This window comes from Emys orbicularis, chromosome 19 (assembly GCF_028017835.1).
Source record: "Emys orbicularis isolate rEmyOrb1 chromosome 19, rEmyOrb1.hap1, whole genome shotgun sequence".
Classification (NCBI taxonomy): Eukaryota; Metazoa; Chordata; order Testudines; family Emydidae; genus Emys; species Emys orbicularis.
Genome location: NC_088701.1, coordinates 5,636,795 through 5,660,011, shown reverse-complemented (window position 1 = coordinate 5,660,011; position 23,217 = coordinate 5,636,795). Strand labels below are relative to the sequence as shown.

At 53.1% G+C, this 23,217-nt stretch overlaps 1 protein-coding gene across 1 annotated transcript; it reads left to right on the top strand.

Annotated features, from left to right (window-relative positions):
- Positions 1-2,336: 2,336 nt before the first annotated feature.
- On the top strand, positions 2,337-22,215 carry LOC135891949 (hepatic lectin-like). The gene is made up of 9 exons (XM_065419634.1): positions 2,337-2,412; positions 3,543-3,671; positions 3,949-4,002; positions 8,842-8,967; positions 12,677-12,739; positions 17,109-17,198; positions 20,081-20,226; positions 20,341-20,447; positions 22,068-22,215. Exons 1-9 carry the CDS (start codon positions 2,337-2,339, stop codon positions 22,213-22,215), a joined length of 939 nt encoding a protein of 312 aa, XP_065275706.1.
- Positions 22,216-23,217: the final 1,002 nt, after the last annotated feature.

The following is a 23,217-nucleotide window of genomic DNA, read 5'->3' as shown; positions in this document are numbered from 1 at the left end:
CTGGCCAGGCTGTATCAGAGGAATAGGAGGGAAGATCCTCTCCTGGATCAGTAACTGGTTAAAAGACAGAAAGCAAAGGGTAGGAATAAATGGTCAGTTCTCAGAATGGAGAGAGGTAAATAGTGGTCTCTCCCCGGGATCTGTACTGGGCCCAGTCCTATTCAACATATTCATAAATGATCTGGAAAAAGGGGTAAACAGTGAGGTGGCAAAATTTGAAGATGATACAAAACAACTCAAGATAATTAAGTCCAAAGCAGACTGCGAAGAGTTACAAAGGGATCTCACAAAACTGTTGACCGGGCAACAAAATAGCAGATGAAATTCAATGTTGATAAATGCAAAGTAATGCACAAAACAGAATCCAACTATACATGTACAATGATGGGATCTAAATTAGCTGTTAGCACTCAAGAAAGCGATCTTGGCGTCATCATGGATAGTTCTCTGAAAACATCCACTCAATGTGCAGCGGCAATCAAAAACTAATAGAATGTTGGGAATCCTTAAGAAAGAGATAGATAATAATAAGATAGAAAATATCATATTGCCTTTATATAAATCGATAGTATGCCCACATCTTGAATATTGCATGCAGATGTGGTCGTCCCATCTCAAAAAAGATATATTGGAATTGGAAAAGGTATAGAAAAGGGTTACAAAAATGATTAGGGGTATGGAACAGCTTCCATATGAGGGGGGACCCGAAAAAAAAATTTCACCGGGGCCCGAACCCGCTCTCGGCGGCCCTGCGTATAAAAGCAAAACACATTCTAAGCTGATCTTAACGCTTTCAATGTCCTTACAAACTTAGATGCTTCTCACCACAGGCTGGCTGGTTGCCCTTCAGCCAGGCTCTCCCCTTTGATCAGTGGTTCAGTTGCTTGGTGGTGGTGGTGTCTGTAGATGTAGGTGGAAGAGAGAGAGCCTAGCAAAACGTCTCTCCCTTTAATCATGTCCTTTCTTTCCTCTTGGCTTTGCGCCCCCCTTCAGAGTCAGGTGAGCATTACCTCATCGCAGTCCCAAACTGCCCAAAGGAGGGGGGTGACCCCTCCAGGGTCTAACAGATTATTTTGTTGCTGCCTAAGCCAGTGTCCATTGTTCCTGTGAGTCTGGGCTGGGTTTGTCCCATACCTGCCCTGATGAGGTGTGAACTGCCTCTCTGGTCTTGGAGAGTTTTTGTATGGGCTTGCTTTAAGCCATGAGGATACATTTCCAGCCTCATAACTATAAACATGAAATTATAACCTATAACCTTACTATAACATCACTGTAACAATTACGATAACATCTCTATAACAACAGTGCTCAGTGCATTAGCAGCCTTCTGAAAACACCCAACAAGACAAACTTTGTATTGGATACCACACAATCATTTAATAAAGATGAACATGGGGGTGTAGGGTGTTTCCCCGAGGTACAGAGCGTCACAGCCCCACATGATGAAGTTGTCCCAGATGTCCAGGAGCAAGGAACAAAATGTCAAGTTCCTAACAGTTCAGGACGGAGATGCGTCACTGAAGCAAGATACCCCTCACGGCTACTCCTGTTGCTATGCAGCCAACACATTATCTCTTGATCATGGCTGTGCCTAGATGTGCAATTTTGACAGAGGATTTCAGGTTCCGTTTCTCAGGACAGAGGAGGCTGTGAGGTCCCGTGAGAAAGGAAGAAGTTGGTGTCAAGATAAAGCAGAAGACGCATGGTATTCTGAGAAGAAAGCCTTTTCCTGTTTTCAGTTCCAGCTGATGGGAGCTTATGACACAACAGGGCCCCTTATCTGCTTGGTTTCCTTTTTAATTTTTCACTAACAAGGTTGCTGCAAGGCTCAGAATTCCAAAACTCATCCTCTTCTGATAGGCCCTGAGCCTCCATGGGAAGCTGGAGCCTTGTAGTCTCTTCAGGTACACGGGACAAACTCAATGGATTATGGAGCCATGACTCTACAACTAAAAACTAACCTAGGGACAGATTCTGTGGCAGGGGTGTGACGCTCTGTACCTTGGAGAAACCCCCAGAACTCCCATGTTCATCCTTGTAAAATAATTGTGTGGTATCCAATGCAAAGTTTGTCATGTCAGATGTCTTCGGAAGGCTCATGATGCTGAAATCCCTGCAGCTCAAGCATCACAGAGTGGGACTCACTTTCAGTCACTCTGTTTTCTGGCACCTAAAGGGCAAGGCTGTGGGTACGTATGGTAATGTGGGCAGTGACCGGAGGCGGGGCTGGAGGAGGAAGGAAGTTACATGCATGCGAAAACCACAGAGCTCCTGACAGATCCAGGCTGTCACTGGTCCCCACAGACATCCTTCAAGTCCATCCACGGGAGATTGGCATGGCTCACCTGAGCGACTATGGGAACGGGATGGGTCATTTGCAGTCAAAGGGTAAGAAGCCAGCGGAGCGCAGAGGTAAATGGCCAGTGATCTGAGTGGGGGCCTGGCTACCAGGCCTTCCGGGGGCTGTCGGCTTGACAGATCTCACATGCTAGCTACTTAGATCGGATGGGAGGCCTCAGAGGAAAACCCAGGCTGCTGCCGGGAGGATGGTGGGGAAATTAGTAGGGGCTCTCTCCCCTGCTAGTCTGTGCTACTCCGATGTCCCGGCATAGTGCTAGGTGATGCTGTGTTGCAGGGTGGGTGCTCGCCCACCCCGTCAGGGCTGGCCCCAATGCCCCAGCGTGGTGCTAGAGGGTGCAGGGCTGCCTTTCCCACAAGTTGTACCCCCAAAGTCTTGACCACGTGTGGTTGTTAAAGATCCTCTGCCCCCTTCCATAAGAGTCAGGGTGTTACCCGTTGTGTCCTGGCCAAATTCCAGCCCAGGCAATTCCGACAGTCCCCCCCAAATCCCCATTGTGGTTTCAACGGAGAACTGGATTCATCCTTCCCACCCTGCATAGCTGTTAAATAGCCCCCAGTGCCCCCACCCTAAAGATGGCTGCAGCTCAGTGCTGGGTGAAGAATCCCTGTATTAACAGCCCCTGAGTCCCACCCCAGATGTGGCTGCATCTCAGTGCTGGGTGAAGGATCTCCGTGTGTAAACAGCCCTATACCCCGCCCCAGAGACGACTGCATCTCAGGTTGAAGGATCCCTGTATTAACAGTCTTTATGCCATGCCCCAGAGGCAGCATCATCTCAGCTCTGGGTGAGAGAGCCTTGTATAAACAGCCCTGTGTCCCACCCCAGAGGTGGCTGCATCTCAGGCATGGGTGAGGTGATAGATCAATAGAAATACACCCAGAGCCCATGAAGTGCCTTGGGATGAAAGGGAGAGTCAAGAGACTGTATCAGTGTGTGTGTGGGCATGCTCCCTCCCTGGGTGAAGCAGCCCCCTCCTCCGGCTGAGCCAGCTCATCTGCTGCCCAAAAAGAGCCCCCACCCTCCCTCTTCCTTCCCACCCAAGGGAAGGTTTGTGACCAGCCAGCCTCTCTTCCCATGGCTAGCTCCCTCCCATGGAGCTCTCCCGTTCCCGCCATGCTGGCCCAGCCTGTCCTGGTGAGACCGAGGGGGATGTGTCCCTGAGTGGCTCTGTAATCTACAGGCATGGCTTCTGAGTCCGACAATGAGGTCGACTACGAGAACGTGTCCATGGAGAACTGTCCCATGCCCCTGCCATGCAGCAACAATATGAAGGCGGCCGCACCGAACCGGAAGGACGAAGGAGGAGCAGGTACCAGGGAGCCCCAGCTGCCCTGCTATAATCTCTGTATAATCCCTCCAGTTTCCTTTCAGACCTGGCCATTTCAGTGATCTCGGGGGACCCGGTCCTTAGGCCTTCCAAGCTCGGTGAGGACTCGGAGCTCTGCTCGGCGTGTGGCAGAACGCCCCCTGCTCCCCCCACCCCAGCCCAGAGCAGTACCCGTCCCTCCAGTCTGTTCCCCGGGGCTATCAATCCCAGCTAGTTGATCCCTTGGGGCCCGGTTGCTTCCTTTGTCCCCTACGCCCAGGGCTGGACCTGTCGTCCGCAGCCGTGGCAGCTGCCTTCCAGCCCCCGAGAGGAGGTGAGTAGAGTCTGCCAGGGCCGGGGGCCGCCCTCATGCTACCCTGGCTCGGGGCACAGGGTGCGTGTGACAGGAGCCTGAAGCTGCAGAGAGCCAGCCCGGGTCTGGACTTGCAGGGGAGAGTGAAGGAAAATTCAGGTTGCTCCTGGGTTGGGGGCTCAGTAAGGGGCTCTCTTCCCTCCCAGTCAGCGCTGACCCCAATGCGGCACTAGGGGGCGCTGTGCTGCAGGGAGCAGGGTGGGGGCTCTGTTGCGGGCTCTCTTCCCTCACAGTCAGTGCTGACTCCAGTGCGGCACTAGGGGGCGCTATGCTGCAGGGAGTGGGACAGGGGGCTCAGTAGGGGGCGCTCTCCCCTCACTGTCAATGCTGACCCCCAATGCCACAGTGCAGCGCTAGAGGGCTCTCTCCCCACAGTCAGTGCTGGCTCCAGTTCCATAGGGGGCGCTGTGCTCTCTTTTAGGCAAGGCCCCATACAATCAGACGATTACGCCTGAACACAGCCAATTAGCAAAGCTTCTGGGGCAGTTTTGGGGAGAGTCGGGGTGCTCACCCCAGTGTCCTGCCCATTGCGGGGGAATTCCATTTCCTTTCCCTGGATTCCCCCTGCCCTGTCAACTGCCCAGGGAACTCTCCTTCCAGCTGGGCCGTATGCTACTCAACTCTCCAATGGCCGCAGCACTCCACCCCAGAGGGGGCTGCATTGAAGTGCTGGGAGAAGCGATCCCTGTATGGACACAGCTGGGCAGAGGGACCTGGGGATTCGGCTTCTTGCTCTTGCCAAATGGAGGTGCTCTCTGTGGAGTTACCCGGCTATCTGGTGGGATGCCCCATAAACCTCTCCTTTCCATAACCCCATTTGTACCAGCAGGTAGCTCCTGCCGACATTTCCCAGGCACCCACTGGAGGGAGAGTCCTTTGCTATAACCAGGGCTGGCCTTACCATGAGGCGAACTGAGGTGGCTGTCTCAGGTGCCAGACTGAGTGGGGGGAGGGGGGCATTAGGACCCAGAGTGTAGAAAATTGTGTCTGCTGCTGGTGCATCTGTATTCTCTCTGCTCTAGATGCAGAGATGGTGGAGGGCTGTGCTGGAGGAAGGAGAGCACAAGAGATATAACAGGCAGGCCGGAGAAAAGATGAGAGGGAAGAACAGAAAGCAGCAGGAGCTGCAGGGAGAGAGAGAGGAGAAGCCTCTTATGTACCTCTCCAGCACCCCCAGGAGCCTGGACTGATTAACACCAGCTTCTCAGGGAGCTTCCTGTTTCCTGCTGCTTCCCTGAACCCACTTGAGGAGAACAGGTTTCAGAGTAGCAGCATCCGAAGAAGTGGGCTGTAGCCCACGAAAGCTTATGCTCTAATAAATTTGTTAGTCTCTAAGGTGCCACAACTACTCCTGTTCTTTTTGAGGAGAACAGGCTGTCAGCTGAATTAGTAGGAGCCAGTTAGGCCCTTAAGACGCTGACATCTTCCCTCCCTCAGGTCCTGCTACCAGCCTGCTTATTTGTCCCCTTCAACTGAATGTTGAGAGCCACTATAGCAGGCACAGAACAGCAGTCATGAGTGAAAGAAGAAAACGCCCCGCTGGGGCAGCATTCAGAAAGAAAGAAAGCAAAGGAAGCTTTTCTATCTAAGCAGGAAGGAGCTCTCCTGAGATACATAGACACAAATGTTCACGGTGAGCCTTCCGGCCCCAGGGAGGATGTGAGTGGTGAGGAGATGCCTCATCTTCCAGTTAGTCAGAGTGCAGGTGCCCTGGCAGCTACTGCAGCATCCATATCTCCATCTCAAATGGATGTAACCATGCACATTCCTGAAGAAAAGTGTAGCTCAGAGAAGAGTGTGGTGGAGGCGCAAGAAACAGCTGCTGCTGAGTTTAGTTCCTTAAGTCTAGTCCAGGGGTAGGCAACCTATGGCACACGTAGGTTGCCTATCCCTGGACGTGAGCTGATTTTCAGTGGCACTCACACTGCCCGGGTCCTGGCCACCGGTCCGGGGGGCTCTGCATTTTAATTTAATTTTAAATGAAGCTTCTTAAATATTTTAAAAACCTTATTTACTTTACATACAACAATAGTTTAGTTATATATTATAGACTTATAGAAAGAGACCTTCTAAAAAAGTTAAAATGTATTACTGGCACGCGAAACCTTAAATTAGAATGAATAAATGAAGACTTGGCACACCACTTCTGAAAGGTTGCCGACCCCTGGTCTAGATGATCCAGGACTGTGGACCCACTTGAGCAGTAGCCTGAGAGACTTCCTTGTACTGCATGGGCCACAGCAAGTGAAAAACTTCATGTTCCCCAAAGACAATGAAAATAGAAGTTTCCATCCAACACATTACTGGCGTGAAATCCCCAATGGTGACAAAGTGGAGAGGCCATGGCTTATGTACTGAAAAACCCAGAGTGCTGCATACTGTTTTTGTTGCAAACTCTTCCAGTCTAATGTTCCAGCCACATTGGGTTCTACGGGAACAAAGGACTGGAAAAATTTGGCTAGAAATCTGGCATGCCATGAGAAGGCAGCAAATCACCAGAGAGCATTCCACAGGTGGAAAGAGCTTGAGAGGAGACTAAGGTTAAAGGCCAACATAGATGATCAGCATCAAGAGAAGATTGCATCAGAGTCTCTTTACTGGCAAAATGTTCTGAAAAGGCTCATTGCCATTGTGAGAATGCTTGCTACCTAAAACCTAGCACTGCGTGGCACTTCCGATCAGCTGTATGTGCCAAACAATGGAAACTTCCTTAAAATTGTGGAGCTGATGGCTGAGTTTGATGCTGTACTCCAGGAGCATCTAAGAAGAGTCACCACCCAAGAAATGTACACACACCACTACCTTGGAAAAACAATTCAAAATGAGATCATACAGTTACTGGCCACAACAGTCAAACAGAGGATTGTGGCAGATCTGAAGTCAGCAAGATATTACTCTGTTATTCTGGACTGCACACCTGACATCAGCCATACGGAACAAATGACTTTAATGGTGCGTTTCGGAATAACAACAGAATCTAGTGAAAATGTCCCTGCAATGGTGACTGTCAGAGAGCATTTTCTAGAATTTATTGACATTGATGATACTACAGGAGCTGGTATGACAAATGTGCTTCTTAAAAAGCTGAAAGATACGGGAATTGCGATAGCTGACATGAGAGGTCAGGGCTATGATAATGGTGCCAACAAGAGAAGAAAGAACAGAGGAGTGCAGACACGGATCCGAGAGTTAAACCCTCAAACTTTTTTTGTCCCATGAAGTTCTCATACATTAAACTTGGTGGTCAGTGATGCAGCATCAGCTTCTAGTGAGGCTACTGAATTTTTTAATATAATTCAAAGCATCTATGTATTTTTCTCTGCATCAACTCATCGATGGCAAATTTTGAAGCAACTTCTGGGAACATCCTCTCTTACACTGAAACCACTGAGTGCCACACAATGGGAAAGTTGAGTGAAGGCGATAAAGCCTATCAACCACCAAATTGGGAAGATAGATGATGCCATAGTTGCCATTATGGAGGATAATGCTATGACAGGAACTGTTCGAGGGAAAACAGTGGCAGAGGGAAATGGAATCACCAGAAACATACATAACTTCACATTTCTGTGTGGCTTAGTGTTGTGTCATGACATACTGTTTGAAATAAATATTGTAAGCAAGAGACTCCAAGGTGTTGACCTTGATATATCTGGAGCAATGGAACAACTGGACAAAGCAAAGTCATACCTACAGTCTTACCGGTCAGATGAGGGATTTCAAAACGTTCTGAAGAGTGCACAGAAGTTGGCAGAGGAACTTCACACTGAAGCTATTTTCCCACCCATTCAAGAATACAAGAGTCACAGAAGAAGAAGAAATTTTGATTATGAGGCACAGGATAATCCCATAAGAGACCCCAAACAACAATTCAAAGTTGAATTCTTTAACCAGGTGTGAGATTGTGCAATACAGTCCTTTGAAGAAAGTTTCATGCAGCTCAAGGAACACAGCAGTATATTTGGGATGTTGTATGATATTCCAAAACTCCTCACTATACCTGAAGAAGACCTACACCAGCAATGCAGGGCACTAGAGACAGCGTTGACACATGATGACGTGCGCGATATTGATGCGAGTGATTTAGGTGATGAACTGAAAGCCCTTTCAAGATACATTTCAGCAGGATCAACTCCAAAGGCTGTTCTGGAATATATGTGCACAAATAAGATGACCACCCTCTTTCCAAATGCTTTTGTTGCTCTGCGCATACTTCTAACACTTCCTGTAACAGTTTCCAGTGTAGAATGCAGCTTCTCCAAGCTGAAGTTAATAAAAACACATCTACACTCCACAATGACACAGGAGAGGCTGGTCAGCCTTGCAACCATCTCAATAGAGCATGAGCTGGCCCACACTGTGGACCTTCAGGAAGCAGTTCAAATCTTTGCAACCAAGAAAGCACGGAAAGCACCACTTTGATTATTCAAACAGATAAAAATGCCAGTGTTTACTATGCAGACAAAAAAAGTTACATTTGCTGTTCAGGCATTTTAAAGTTAAGTGTTACTTAAAATTTTTGAACAAGGCATTTTAAGTTGTTAGTTCTCCTTTATTGGGGTAGGTAGCAGAGCGGTACCATGAGAGGAGTAGAACAGGAAGAAGGCAGAATTGAGACCTTTCAAAGTTTTGGCCCAAGCGAGGGGGCATGGGAGCGTCATTTGAGCTCCCCGCCTTAGGTGCCAAAATGTTGTGGGCCGGCCCTGGCTATAACCCTCCCTACCCAGCCCTCCCTGCTTAGCTTCCCCCCTTCCTGATACCCTCTCCCTTCAAAGAGCTAACTGCTGCTGTTCCCCATAGATCTTCCCCTCCCTAAACCTGCCTCACGGAGAGGCTGCCCTGGAAGGTCTCTGCTGATCACCTACGTCCTGCTGTGGGTTTGCTTCGTCATGTGCAGCGTGTCCATCGCCCTGGTCCTCATGAAACGTGAGTGTGGGGCGGTCCCGGGTGCGTCAGGACAGCTGCAAGTGGGGTCATGTGGGCTGGGCTCGCTGTGCCTCATGTCTATGCGTTAGCTGTGAAGCCTCAACATTATTAGGCTTCTTAACACAAAGTGTGTTCTTGTTGAACCAAACAGCATAATCAGAAGGGTTTCTATTATGCACCACTCTTAACATGTTCAAGGGCTTTTCCAAAAGACCCTGCACATTGTACATGTTTACAGTTCTTGGTATCACCAACAAGTAAGTTACAATCATTATCAATAACATTAACATCAGTTCTATCACAAGTACATTTACAATCATTTTTGTCATGTCAAGTCTTTGGTTTAGACAATTCATTCTTTAGGTCAGCTTGTTCCATATCCCTTTTGAACCTTTGCAGCTTTTTCTTGACCTCAGGGTCTTCCTTAACATAGGCTGTCAATGTAACCACTTCCTTGGGGTTTTGGTATTTTAGGGTTAACCAGTGATGAGCTGCCAAAAACTTAACAACCGGTTCCTTCCTCACCCCACGAGGGGGTCGTGGCCTGCCCCTGCCCCCCGGGATTCCTGCCCCATCCAACCCCCCGTGTTCCTTGACGCCCCCCCGGGACCCCTGTCCCATCCACCCCCGGCGTTCCTTGACGCCCCCACCCTCTGGGACTCCTGTCCCATCCACCCCCCTTCCCTGTCCCCTGATTGCCCCCCACCACCCCATCCAACCCCTCCTCTCATTCCTGATGGCCCCCCGGGATCCCTGCCCCATCCAACCACCCCTTCTCTCTGTCCCGACTGCCCCTGGAACTCCTGCCTCTGACTGCCTCCCACCATCCCATCCAACCCCTGCTCCTTCCTGACTGTCCCCCCGGGATCCTTGCCCCCATTCAATCCCCCTGTTCCCCGCCCTCTGACCGCCCCGACCCCTATCCACCACCCCACCACCCTCCTGAACTCCCCTGCCCTCTATCCAACACCCCCTCCCTGCTCCCTTACCACGCTGCCTGGAGGTGGCTGGCAGCGCTACAGCCGCACCGCTCAGCTGGAGCTGGACCACGCCACCGTCGCGCAGCGCCTGGAGCACCGGGTCAGGCCGAGCTCGCAGCCCACCGCCAGAGCATGCGCCAGAGGCGGGCTGAGCTGAAACTGCCGGGGAGGGGGAACAGCCAGGGACTAACCTCCCCGACCAGGAGCTCAGGGGCCGGGCAGGAGGGTCTCATGGGCCACCGTAGTGCATGCCCGCCCCTAAGAGCCAGAGGGACCTGCCGTGGGGCGAGGTGGGGAGTCCCGGTGGTGCTTACCTGGGGGCAGCTCCCGGGAAGCATCTGGCAGGTCCCTCTGGCTCCTGGGGTGGGGTAGCGTAGCATGGGGGGAGCAGGGGGTTACCTGCCGCGGCGTGGGCGGCCCTCCTCATGCCCCCCAGCTCACCTCTGCTCCGTCTCCGCCTCCCTGGGCCTGATCGCGAAGCCGCCGCTTGTTTCTCAGCCCTCCCAGGCGTCCCACGCGAACAGCTGATTCGCGGGAAGCGGGGGTGGGGGAGGAGAAGCGGGGCGGAGTGTTCATGGGAGGAGAAGGAGGCAGAGGTGGAGCGGAGGTGAGCTGGGGCTGGGGGCGGGGAGCTGCTGGAGCACCCACGGAGCACCCACGGAGCCACTTTAAATTTAAAAGCCCTTTTAGAACCGGTTAAAAACCGGTTCCCGTGAACCAGCTCCAGCTCACCACTGGTAATTTGCATCAACACAGACACTCGCCTGTTTTCCAGTTTTTAGATCCTCAACCTTTACCAATTCCAAGGCTGGACTCTGTCTTAAAGAGATACCATCCATTTTCACTAGCATGGTAGACTCAAGGTTCTTTTGTTCTTCCATTACCAACATCTGCTTCCACGTGGAATCAGATGTCAAGTCCACTAAGAGACTACAAGTCATATCCAAAATATCTAGAGATGAGAGTTTGCCTGCTCTCCCCTGCATCCTTGTCACCCAGTAATCAGTAACCCAATCTTTCCTCAGTACCTGAGTCACAGACTGCTTACTTAAAGAATCAACATGATGATATTCATCTTCCAACAACATTGTCTCCCCAACAAGCTGGTTAAGCTTATAGGCCTGTTTAAATTCCCTAACAATTTTTATTTCATTTGAAACCTTTTCAATGCTTTAGAAAGACCCACTGTGGATAGCTAAGTCAGTGGATCTATACACCTCAGAAAGACTCTGGCAGTTAAGAACTGGAACAAGTGTTCCAAACAAACTGTTGCTTTCTCTATACAGTGACTCACCCTGAATTAACTTAATCAAAATACTTCTACCACCACCAGTTGCAGCAAACTGCTTCCACAAACTACCCTGAAGATTTTTCTCTTCAGAAATTTTTCTAAGCAACAACCCATTTTTCACAGGATTTCTGCACTTACCCTTTTCACCTAGGGCTTGCTCTAAAGGAACTGGGTTTAAACTGCAGCAAGGGAGGTCTAGGTTGGACATTAGGAAAAAGTTCCTAACTGTCAGGGTGGTTAAACACTGGAATAAATTGCCTAGGGAGGTTGTGGAATCTCCATCTCTGGAGATATTTAAGAGTAGGTTAGATAAATGTCTATCAGGGATGGTCTAGACAGTATTTGGTCCTGCCGTGTGGGCAGGGGACTGGACTCGATGACCTCTCGAGGTCCCTTCCAGTCCTAGAATCTATGAATCTATGAACATTTTCCTGAGCAACAACAGACTTTCTGGGTTTCACTTAAATCCAGAATCACCTCTGTTCCATCAGGAGGATTTTCACAAAACCCCCTTTCAGGTAAACTGCTAGACTTCATAGTCACAAGATTAGAAGGATTCTTTTCCTTGTTACAAGTTTTCAAACTGTCAGTAGGTAACATAGTTAAATTACCTTCATGCTTTCTTTGTGCCCTGACAAGGCTGTCATATCTTTACCCAGCAACACACTAACAACAGGCAAAATAGAAGCACCAGAATCGCTTGGTCTCTGGGAGCTATTTATGAGATTAACTGGATGCAACCTAGTTACAATATCATCATCCCTAGTAGACACAAATTCAGCACCACTTCCTTCCTGGGCTTTTGTTGTATCCAGAATCAACTCTGGGTCAACTGATAAATTTTCAACCATCATAGGCTGACAGGCTTCTTTGGTCTGCTTTACAGACAGAAAAGAGCTGGAGAAACATTCCCCTTTAACAGACAAACAGCTTGGGATATCCTTTCCCTTGTCCCAGCACACATGGCTGTTCACGGACAATTGTTTGGAGATTGGGGTAAATAAAATAAATAAATATATGGAGATATACCTATCTCATAGAACTGGAAGGGACCCTGAAAGGTCATTGAGTCCAGCCCCCTGCCTTCACTAGCAGGACCAAGTACTGATTTTGCTCCAGATCCCTAAGTAGCCCCCTCAAGGATTGAACTCACAACCCTGGGTTTAGCAAGCCAATGCTCAAACCACTATCCCTCCCCCCAGGCATCTGTTTGTTGGTATTACTGTTGTTACCCTTTTGGCCCAAGACAAAATCGAAGGCCTTGCCAGGTTTGTCCCATTAGGGGGAGCAAACACTGCTCCCAGGCAGGTTTGTTCTCATTGTTAGAAATAGAAATGCAGCATTCCTCCCTGGGCCGTGACTCCAAACTGAAAACCTATCCCTACTCTGAGTCCCCCAAACCATATAAACAACAGCTGACATTTGTCCCTCTTTCTAGACGCAGAGATGTCCAAGGAGCTGCAGCAGATGCGGACTGATCAATTCATGCTCATAGCCGATGGTAAGAATTCAGCTTACTCCCAGGTGTCCGTTTGTTGGTATTACTGTTCTTACGCTTTTGGCCCAAGGCAAAATCTGAGGCCTTGCTGGTTTTGTTCCCGTTAGGGGGAGCAAACGCTGCTCCCAGGCAGGTCTGTTCTCACTGTGACTTGTTTAGTTACCCAGGGTCCTGTTCCACTGAGCAGGACAGGAACTAACACAAGCAGCTAGGTTCCTTGCTCAGAAATCCCCACAGCTGCCCCTCCAGCGAGCTCTGTGCCCAAGGAGCTCTGTCTCCGCTTCCTCCCAGGGTCCCACTCACAGCTCCTTCGGCCTTCCACCCATGCGGCTGGCAGCCGGTTTCCTAGCAACTGGAGCTGCAACCAGTGACACCCTCAGGCCGGCCCACCTCAGCTCTGACCTGCCATGAAACCTGGTGCTTTGGGCAGTCACCTCCACTGTCTGCATCTATTTCACGGCATATAGGGGCTTGATTGCTCCTCCCGCACTTGGCACTCGTTGGCTTTAACGAGGTCTGTCATTGTCTGTGGATCCCACATGAGGGCAGTCAATAGTACCCTCCAGCATAACACTATTAGGTGTATTACGGTAGCAGCTAGGAGCCCCAATCACAGCCCAGACCCCCATTGTGCTGGGCGCTGCACAAATACAGATCAAATCTACAGTCTCTGCCCCAAAGAGCTTCCAACCTACGTATTAGACCAGGGACAAGAGGTGGAGGCAGGCAAACAGATGGGGGAGCACAAGGGAACAGGATGTACCAAGCCTCTTATTGTTTTGGTTGCACTCCAATTCACTGATTAATGATCTGAGCCTGTTGAGCCTGAGGGAAAGACTCCCATGATCTTGAATGGCGTTTGGATCAGGCTTTATTTAGCTAAGAGCCCGTCTGCAGCAGGGAAACGTACACCTGGTAGCTCACAAACCCGTGAATGTTATGGCCAGAAGAGACTGTTTGGAGCATCTGTTCTGACCTCCTGCAGAACCCAGGCCAGAGGAGGCCACCCAGCGATTCCATATTGGGTGGTTGAATATAGAGGTGCTTTACTGGAGAAAGGCCCAATCTGTTAAAGGCTCCGAGTGACGGAAAATCCGCCCCGTTGCTGGAGACTTTGTCCCGATGGTTAAAAGGTGATGCAAACCCATTCATGTAGACGTGCTTCATTGGTGCAAAGCAGGACTCACTCCAGTGGGTCTCACACTGGCGAATTACAAAAGGGAATGGCATTCTGCAAGCCCCGTGCCGTGTGTCGACACTAGAGATTTGCACCAGGGTATGGAGACACTAGTGCAAATGTCCCTAGGCTAGAGGGTTGGTCAGTTCTCTTGCTGTTGCTTGGACAGCATAGAGGTGACTGAAGGCATTCTGGGCCTCCGTGATGTTCTGCCCTGAGCCAAAGCTGCACTTTACGAGGTAGGATGCCGGTGAGGGACGGGTCTCTGACACCGTCCAGCTGTCGTGTTTTAGGTCTCCCATCCAGCTTTCCTCAAGTCACAGAGAGTCTCTCAGGGAAGTTGGCAGGACTTCGGAGCAGATGACCATGGTGCCTGAGAGAGGATTGGGCGACGGTCTAGTACAGGCCTGCACAACTCGTAAAGCGGCGAGGGCCATATTACTCCAAAGAAAATAGCTGAGGGCCGAAACCCCCCGGCCGTGCTGAAACAGGCCCCCCCCCCCAGCGCCACCCAGCCCCGCTGAACCCCGTCCCCCCCCCAGCGCCACCCAGCCCCGCCGAACCCTGTCCCCCCTCCAACCCCCCCCAGCCCTGACCTCTAGCTCCGAGCCCAGCCCCTCTGAGCTAAGCACCCCTCAACCCCATCCCCCAGCAGCCCTGACCCCCAGCTCCGAGTCCAGCCCCTCCAAGCCGGACACCCCCCTGACCGCCAGCCCCTCTGAGCCTGACACCCCCTGACCCCAGCCCTGACCCCTAGCTCCGAGCCCAGCCCCTCTGAGCCAGACACCCCCCTGACCCCATCCCCCAGCAGCCCTGACCTCAGCTCCGAGCCCAGCCCCTCTGAGCTAAGCACCCCCCTGTCCCCATCCCCCCCCAGCCCTGACCCCCAGCTCCGAGCCCAGCCCCTCTGAGCTGGACATCCCCCTGACCCCAGCCCCCCCCAGCCCTGACCCCCAGCTCCGAGCCCAGCCCCTCTGAGCTGGACATCCCCCTGACCCCATCCCCCCCCCCAGCCCTGACCTCAGCTCCGAGCCCAGCCCCTCTGAGCTAAGCACCCCCCTGTCCCCATCCCCCCCCAGCCCTGACCCCCAGCTCCGAGCCCAGCCCCTCTGAGCTGGACATCCCCCTGACCCCAGCCCCCCCAAGCCCTGACCCCCAGCTCCGAGCCCAGCCCCTCTGAGCTGGACATCCCCCTGACCCCATCCCCCCACCAGCCCTGACCTCAGCTCCGAGCCCAGCCCCTCTGAGCTGGACATCCCCCTGACCCCATCCCCCAGCAGCCCTGACCCCTAGCTCCGAGCCCAGCCCCTCTGAGCTGGACATCCCCCTGACCCCATCCCCCAGCAGCCCTGACCCCCAGCTCCGAGCCCAGCCCCTCTGAGCTGGACATCCCCCTGACCCCAGCCCCCGTGAGCTGCGGCTCGAGCCCACGCCGGGTGCCTCCCCCCTCGCTCGGACTTACCAGCTCTGACTTGTGCCCAGCGCTTCCCGCCTCAGCAGCCCCGGAAGTGACGCTGGACGCCAGGCAGGAGGCGCGGGAGACGGCGACGCGGGGGGGGGGGGGGGGGGCGACCTCACAGCCCTGCGCGCCACGCTCTGACCGCCCGGACAGTCAGAAGCGCGGCTGCCGGGTTCGCCCCCTGCCCAGGGGTGGGGGAGGTCGGGCCCCCCTGCCCCGGCAGGAGGCGAACCCAGCAGCCGCGCTTCTGACTGTCAGGGCAGTCAGAGCGCGGGGCTGTGAGGTCGGGCCCGCCGGGCAGGGGGTGAACCTGGAAACCGCCTCCCACCGGTTGCCCGCGGGCCGCACAGTGGGCCCACGCGGGCCGCACAGTGGGCCCACGCGGGCCGCATGCGGCCCGCGGGCCGCGTGTTGTGCAGGCCTGGTCTAGTAGAGCAGGACCTGATTCGTTACAAAGCAGATCCCTTCATTCGACTTGCATCCCAGGCATTTGATGCTTTCGATCATTTGAAGACGCTTCATCTGAATGGTGTCCAATTTCTTGCCAATCTTGATGGTGCGGGGTCACATTTCAGTCCCAGTGGCTCCGATACTGCGCACCGCAGCTCTGTAGAGTCTCAGCTTCGTCTCTCGACTTTTCAGGGTGTTCCGTTTGCAAAGGATGAGGTGCCCCATTACTCATTAATCTAGGGGGGACCCTAACTAATCCCACTAGCTGGCTCTCCCCTAGGCAGGGCTGACCGACAGCTGTGGGTCTGGGGGAATGAGCACAGGGCAGGGAGTCAGGGGGCCCTGGGTTCTAACCTTGCCTCACTGCCTGGCCTGGGGCAATTCACTCCCATCTGGAGCCTTAGTGACCATCAAGGCCTGGGAGATTAAAGCAAATCCACCCACATGCAGTCTCCTCCAGGGAAGGAAACCAGCCTGGGCGGCCCTCGTAGACCCGCTCTGCTGGGGAACACGGTCCTTCCCCACGAGACAAGTGTGGGGGAGACAGATGGTTCCCAGCTCACCGGGCTCTGTCTCTTCCAGGCAGGGCCGCCCAGAGGGGAGGGCAAGTGGGGCAATTTGCCCCAGGCCCTGCAGGGGCCCCCACCAGAGTTTGCAGGGGCCCCCACGAGAGTTTTCTGTGGGTCTTCAGTGGCAGGTCCTTCCGTGCTGCTGAACGCACCCGGAGCGAGTGAAGGACCCGCTGCCGAAGACCCGGAGCTTCTTCCGCTCAGGGAACTATTGGGGGCCGAGGGGAGGCAGGTAGATTCAAGGGCTGGGCAGAAAGAGGAGGCCCAGGTGTAATAAGCTCAGGGTTTTGGGGAGCTAGGGGTAGGGAACTGGGGGGCAGGGCAGTGGGGGGAGGGGCAGGGCTTCTGCTGGGGTTTAAGGAGAGAGAGGGGGCAGGGTTGAGCTGAATAAATTTGACCCTGGTGAAAGGTTGGGGTCCTGCTGGAGTGTTCGGCCGGGTCTCCAGTCCCTAAAGACTGTATCGGACCGACTGTAACAAGCTCGGTGCCTCCCGCTGCTGAGAAAGGGGCCCTGTTTCAGTGTCACAGCCAGGCCCCAAAGCCCGGTGTTTACAGTCTGTGCACAGACACGCCAGGCCGAGCTGCACACAGCTCTGGCCCTGGCTAACTTCCGGTGGCTTTGGACACACAGAACATGGTGAGCGCCACTCAAGGCTCCCAAACTATTTAAAGGGATGGGACCCCATTCCCATACATGACGGTGTGTTGTGTTTCCAGTGTCCAGGGATCTGGCCAAAGCAAAACATGACAGAGATGACATCAGGGCCAAGACCTACAAGATCCTGGATGTCGCACAGAAAGGTAACGGTGAGATAGAATATCAGGGTTGGAAGGGACCTCAGGAGGTCATCTAGTCCAACCCCCTGCTCAAAGCAGGACCAATTCCCAACTAAATCATCCCAGCCAGGGCTTTGTCAAGCCTGACCTTAAAAACCTCGAAGGAAGGAGATTACACCAGCTCCCTAGGTAACCCATTCCAGTGTTTCACCACCCTCCAAGTGAAAAAGTTTTTCCTAATATCCAATCTAAACCTCCCCCATTACAACTTAAGACCATTACTCCTTGTTCTGTCATCAGGTACCACTGAGAACAGTCTAGATCCATCCTCTTTGGAACCCTCTTTCAGGTAGTTGAAAGCAGCTATCAAATCCCCCCTCATTCTTCTCTTCTGCAGACTAAACAATCCCAGTTCCCTCAGCCTCTCCTCATAAGTCATGTGCTCCAGACCCCTAATCATTTTTGTTGCCCTCTGCCGGACTCTTTCCAATTTTTCCACATCCTTCTTGTAGTGTGGGGCCCAAAGCTGGATACAGTACTCCAGATGAGGCCTCACCAATGTCGAATAGAGGGGAATGATCACGTCCCTCGATCTGCTGGTAATGCCCCTACTTATACAGCCCAAAATGCCGTTAGCCTTCTTGGCAACAAGGGCACACTGTTGACTCATATCCAGCTTCTCGTCCACTGTAACCCCTAGGTCCTTTTCTGCAGAACTGCTTCCTAGCCATTCGGTCCCTAGTCTGTAACAGTGAATGGGATTCTTCCGTCCTAAGTTCAGGACTCTGCACTTGTCCTTGTTGAACCTCATCAGATTTCTTTTGGCTCAATCCTCTAATTTGTCTAGGTCCCTCTGTATCCTATCCCTAACCTCCAGCGTATCTACCACTCCTCCCAGTTTAGTGTCATCTGCAAACTTGCTGAGAGTGCAGTCCACACCATCCTCCAGATCATTAATGAAGATATTGAACAAAACCAGGCCCAGGATCGACCCTTGGGGCACTCCGCTTGAAACCGGCTGCCAACTAGACATGGAAACATTGATCACTACCCATTGAGCCCGATGATCTATCCAGCTTTCTATCCACCTTATAGTCTATTCATCCAGCCCATACTTCTTTAACTTGCTGGCAAGAATACTGTGGGAGACTATCAAAAGCTTTGCTAAAGTCAAGGAATAACACGTCCACTGCTTTCCCCTCATCCACAGAGTCAGTTATCTCGTCATAGAAGGCAATTAGGTTAGTCAGGCATGACTTGACCTTAGTGAATCCATGCTGACTGTTCCTGATCACTTTCCTCTCCTCTAAGTGCTTCAGAATTGATTCCTTGAGGACCTGCTCCATGATTTTTCCAGGGACTGAGGTGAGGCTGACTGGCCTGTAGTTCCCCAGATCCTCCTCCTTCCCTTTTTTAAAGATGGGCACTACATTAGCCTTTTTCCAGTCATCCGGGACCTCCCCCGATCGCCATGATTTTTGAAAGATAATGGCCAATGGCTCTGCAATCACATACGCCAACTCCTTTAGCACCCTCGGATGCAGCGCATCTGGTCCCATGGACTTGTGCTCGTCCAGTTTTTCTAAATAGTCCCGAACCACTTCTTTCTCCACAGAGGGCTGGTCACCTTCTCCCCATACTGTGCTGCCCAGTGCAGCAGTCTGGGAGCTGACCTTGTTTGTGAAGACAGAGGCAAAAAAAGCATTGAGTACATTAGCTTTTTCCACATCCTCTGTCACTAGGTTGCCTCCCTCATTCAGTAAGGGGCCCACACTTTCCTTGACTTTCTTCTTGTTGTTAACATACCTGTAGAAACCTTTCTTGTTACTCTTAACATCTCTTGCTAGCTGCAACTCCAAGTGTGATTTGGCCTTCCTGATTTCATTCCTGCATGCCTGAGTAATATTTTTATACTCCTCCCTGGTCATTTGTCCAATCTTCCACTTCTTGTAAGCTTCTTTTTTGCGTTTAAGATCAGCAAGGATTTGACTGTTAAGCCAAGCTGTTCACCTGTCATATTTACTATTCTTTCTACACATCGGGATGGTTTTTTCCTGCAACCTCAATAAGGATTCTTTAAAATACAGCCAGCTCTCCTGGACTCCTTTCCCCTTCATGTTATTCTCCCAGGGGATCCTGCCCATCAGTTCCCTGAGGGAGTCAAAGTCTGCTTTTCTGAAGTCCAGGGTCCGTATTCTGCTGTTCTCCTGTCTTCCTTGTTTCAGGATCCTGAGATACACGCCAGCCTCAGCTCGCTCTTCACGGCAGGGAGATTGTTTTCTGTTCTGCGTCTGTACAGCGCCTGGCACAACGGGGCCAGATTGGGGGGGAGGGGGGGGCTATGGCAATACAGATAACAACACTGAGTAATACTAAGACCTTCGCGAACATTGGGGGCCTTCATATTCATCGAAGTCATAAGGAGGGGAGTCTGTAGGGGGCACTCTTCCCTCGCAGTGAGTGCTGACCGCAATCCCCCAGCACGATCCTAGGGGGCGCTCTTCCCTCAGAGTTATATGAAGGATTGTGCTGTAAGAGTCCGTTTAATGTTTCCAGCTGCGTATTAAGCAAAGTCTCTATCATATCTACCCATCTATCTCTCTCTTCTCATTAGCTAAGTGTCTAAAACCTGCTGGCAAGCTCAGAGTAAATAGTGATTTCTTCCATTGGGAAGTGACTCCGAATTTCCTCCACATTTAGAGGAAGCATAAAGTGGGTGAATAACATTCTCCCAGTGACCTTTCAGCTGAACACTTGCTGAAATGCTTTCCAGGGGCAGGGCCTGCTTGAAGGAAGCTCCCGCGGTACCTGGCAGCCGCTGAAGGCATTCGCTGGGTTTATCCAGGGTGGGGAGCCCCTCCTGCCCATACCTCCCTAGTCACACGCTGGCTCTGCTGTGTTATCTCCAGCAGGCACTTCCCGGTGCCAGCCTGGCTGGGAGCAGTACCGAGAGAGATGCTACTTTTTCTCCACGGCTGCCCAGCACTGGCAGGCAGCCAGAAGCTCCTGTTCGAACCAGACTGCCAATCTGGTGGTGATCAACGATCAAACGGAGCAGGTACGACCCCCCGAACCCCCCCATTGGGTAAAATGCACCCATGCAGAGGGCCGCTATGAGGCCTAGCTTATGCTCCAGTTCTAATCACCCAATCCTCTGTGTCATCCGCTCTAGAATTACTTGGCCATTAAAGCTGATTCTGTTCGTCACTGGATCGGCTTCACAGACCAAAGGACTGAAGGCGTCTGGCGCTGGGTGGACAACACTCCTGCGGCATTTAAGTAAGCATGGGGCGATCCTCTGCTCTCCCCTTCCTGCCCCTGGCCTTCCCCAGCTGCCCCTGCTCCTGCAGGCGCTTTCCACCTCAGTAGCTCCAAGGCTGAGGCAGGGCCACCCAGAGGATTCAGGGAGCCTGGGGTCTTCAGACCCGGCACTTCGGCGGCAGGTCCCGGAGTGGAAGGACCCCCCGCAGCGGGTCTTCGGGGCACTTCGGAGGCGGGTCCCGGAGCGGAAGGACCCCCCGCCACTGAATTGCCGCCGAAGACCAGGAGTGGAAGAAGCTCCGGGGGCCCGGGCCCAGCGACAGTTTTCTGGGGCCCCCGGAGCGAGTGAAGGTCCCAGCTCCAGGGGCCCCGAAAAACTCGTGGGGGCCCCTGCGGTGCCTCGGGCAAATTGCCCCACTTGCCTGCCCCCCTCCTCTGGGCGGCCCTGGGCTGAGGCCTGGGACAGAACCACTCGGGTTTGATTTCATGCCCTGACGACTGAACGACTCGAGCCTTTATCAGTCCCCCGCAGGTCCCTGGTTCGAATCTGGCCCAGGTGTGTAGCAACTACATGGCGTTGCTGCTGGGCGCCCTCACTATGAAATGACCTTGGAGGTTCTCAGCCCAGTTCACAGTGGGAAAAGCATCCACATATTGCACTGGGGGCCTGTCGGCCATCACAGCCGAGGGGCCGAGGATTGAATGTTCCAAGGCCTACAGAGCGGTCTCTCCAAGGCAGGGCAGGTCTGAGATACCATGGGAAGGAGAAGTTTGTGCTGCCATAGCCTGTGTAGGTGGCAGCTTCTACCACTGATAACATGACATCCTCCACGGCATGGGTGTGAACTGAGGGCCTGTAACAATAACCTCCTGGCCCAGTGGTTAGAGCCCTGCTGGCTCCCATTCCCGACTGTCGTGCTGGCCTGCTGCGTGGCCTTGGGCAAGTCACAGCTCCGCTCTGGGACTCAGTTTCCCCTTCTGCAAAATGGCCAAATGATGCTTTGTAACGTGCTTTTCTTTCCCCTGATGGAAGGTACTATCTACACGCTAGGCGTTATTGAGCCAAAGGAGCAGCTCCATTAACTGGTAGTAGGTTGTTATCCTCTAGTGGCCCAATGACGAGGCCTGCTCTGATAGCAGGTGACACTGTCCCCAGCCCTGCGTTCATTTGGATCATACAAAATAAAAACATCTGTCTGTTTGTGGGGGGATATAATAAACCCTTGAGTTTTGGGGTGAAAATGCCACAAACCCCCTTTCAGGGAGAGGGCAGCCTGCCTTTCTTGGAGTCCAAGTTGTTCACTCCTATTCCTGATTCCCCTTCATGCAGCTCCGGTCCCATCAAGGGGCCATAAAGGGAATGTAATCTCCCACACGCACACTTCCCCGGAGCACAAGGGCCTGGAGAAGAGCAGAAAAGCCCCATACGTAGGGGTGGGGCTGGAGCATGGCTGGGCTTTGGCTATTTTTGGCTGCCCACAACGCCACAGGGGCCTGAGCATAAGTTAGACCAACCCTGAGGCTGCTCTAGGTTATGCTGAGGGGGGACCCGGTTACCAGGCAGCACATAGATGAGAGCATCTCAGCCGGAACCGGTGGCCCAGTGGCTTGAGGGATCTTCTCTTCCTTCCCTTTCAGGTTTTGGGCCACAGGGGAGCCCAATAACATGTACAGTTCTGAAAGCAGAGATGAGGACTGCGCCCACCTGCACGAGGGCGGCCAGTGGAATGACGTGTCCTGCAATTTGCCCTTCAGGTGGATCTGCGAAAAAGCTGCTTCTGTCTAAATGGCCGGAGTCCCGCCCTTGCTCTGAGCACCGGCTGAAATGTACCCGGCCCACGAGGCCTGTGAACCGTTCCAGCCCCACACCGGTCCATCAGGGCTGCCAGCTTTCTAACAGCACAAACTGAACACCCTTGCCCTGCCCCAGCCCTGAGGCCCCGCTCACACAATCCCCCCTCCCTCCGCTGCTCGCTCTCCCCCACCCTCACTCACTTTCACCGGGCTGGGGCAGGAGGCTGGAGTGTGGGAGGGGGGGAGGGTTCTGGGTGGGTGTGCTCCAGGCTGGGGCTGAGGTATTCAGAATGCAGGAGGGGGCTCAGGGCTGGGGCAGGGGGTTGGAGTGCGGATGGGGGTGCAGGCTCCGGGTGGGAGTGCGAGCTTCAGGCTGTGGCCGAGGGGGTTGGGGTGTGGGAGTGGGTGGAGGCTTCGGTTGGAGGTGCGGGCTCTGGGGTGGGGCCGGGGATGAGTGATTTGGGGTGCAGGAGGGGGATCAGGGCTAGGACAGGGGGCTGGGGTGCAGGAAGTGGTGCGGGCTCTGGGAGGAAGCAGTCCTGGGCTCCCCCCACCCCACCCCCTTGCTGCCCCAACCCTGGGTTCTCCACCCACCCACCCACCCACACCCCCTGCCGCCCCAGCGCTGGGCTCCCCCCCACTAGTGCCTTCTGAAGGGGATATCTGGGGCAAAGCCTTCTACTCCTTGGGCACACTTGTTCCCCATTCACAGTGCCACCCTTTTCGACTCACAGCAAGCTGCAGCATGGCTCAGCTACCTCACTCCCTCCCCCTCCCTTTCCTCTTGATAGCTGCCAAGGGATTGCTGGGAAATGTAGTTCTTTCTCTGCTCCAGGGCTGGCTCTATAGGCAGGGAGCTAGGCAAGGAACTACAGCTCCCAGGGTCCCGTGGGTTCTCAGCTCCCATGCTGGATCCCCAGCTGCTCCGTGGCTCCGCTTCTGCAGGACTGTGAGAGGGGAGGAAATTAGTTAAAAAAAAAAAAGTATGGCCCGA

Bases quoted from the DNA above. Each gene is read 5' to 3' on its own strand.
- LOC135891949 (XM_065419634.1), top strand. From the start codon at position 2,337: ATGGCTCACCTGAGCGACTATGGGAACGGGATGGGTCATTTGCAGTCA. The intron at 4,003-8,841 runs GTGAGTAGAGTC...TGTTCCCCATAG, and splicing joins CTTCCAGCCCCCGAGAGGAG to ATCTTCCCCTCCCTAAACCT. The intron at 12,740-17,108 runs GTAAGAATTCAG...TTGTGTTTCCAG, and splicing joins ATTCATGCTCATAGCCGATG to TGTCCAGGGATCTGGCCAAA.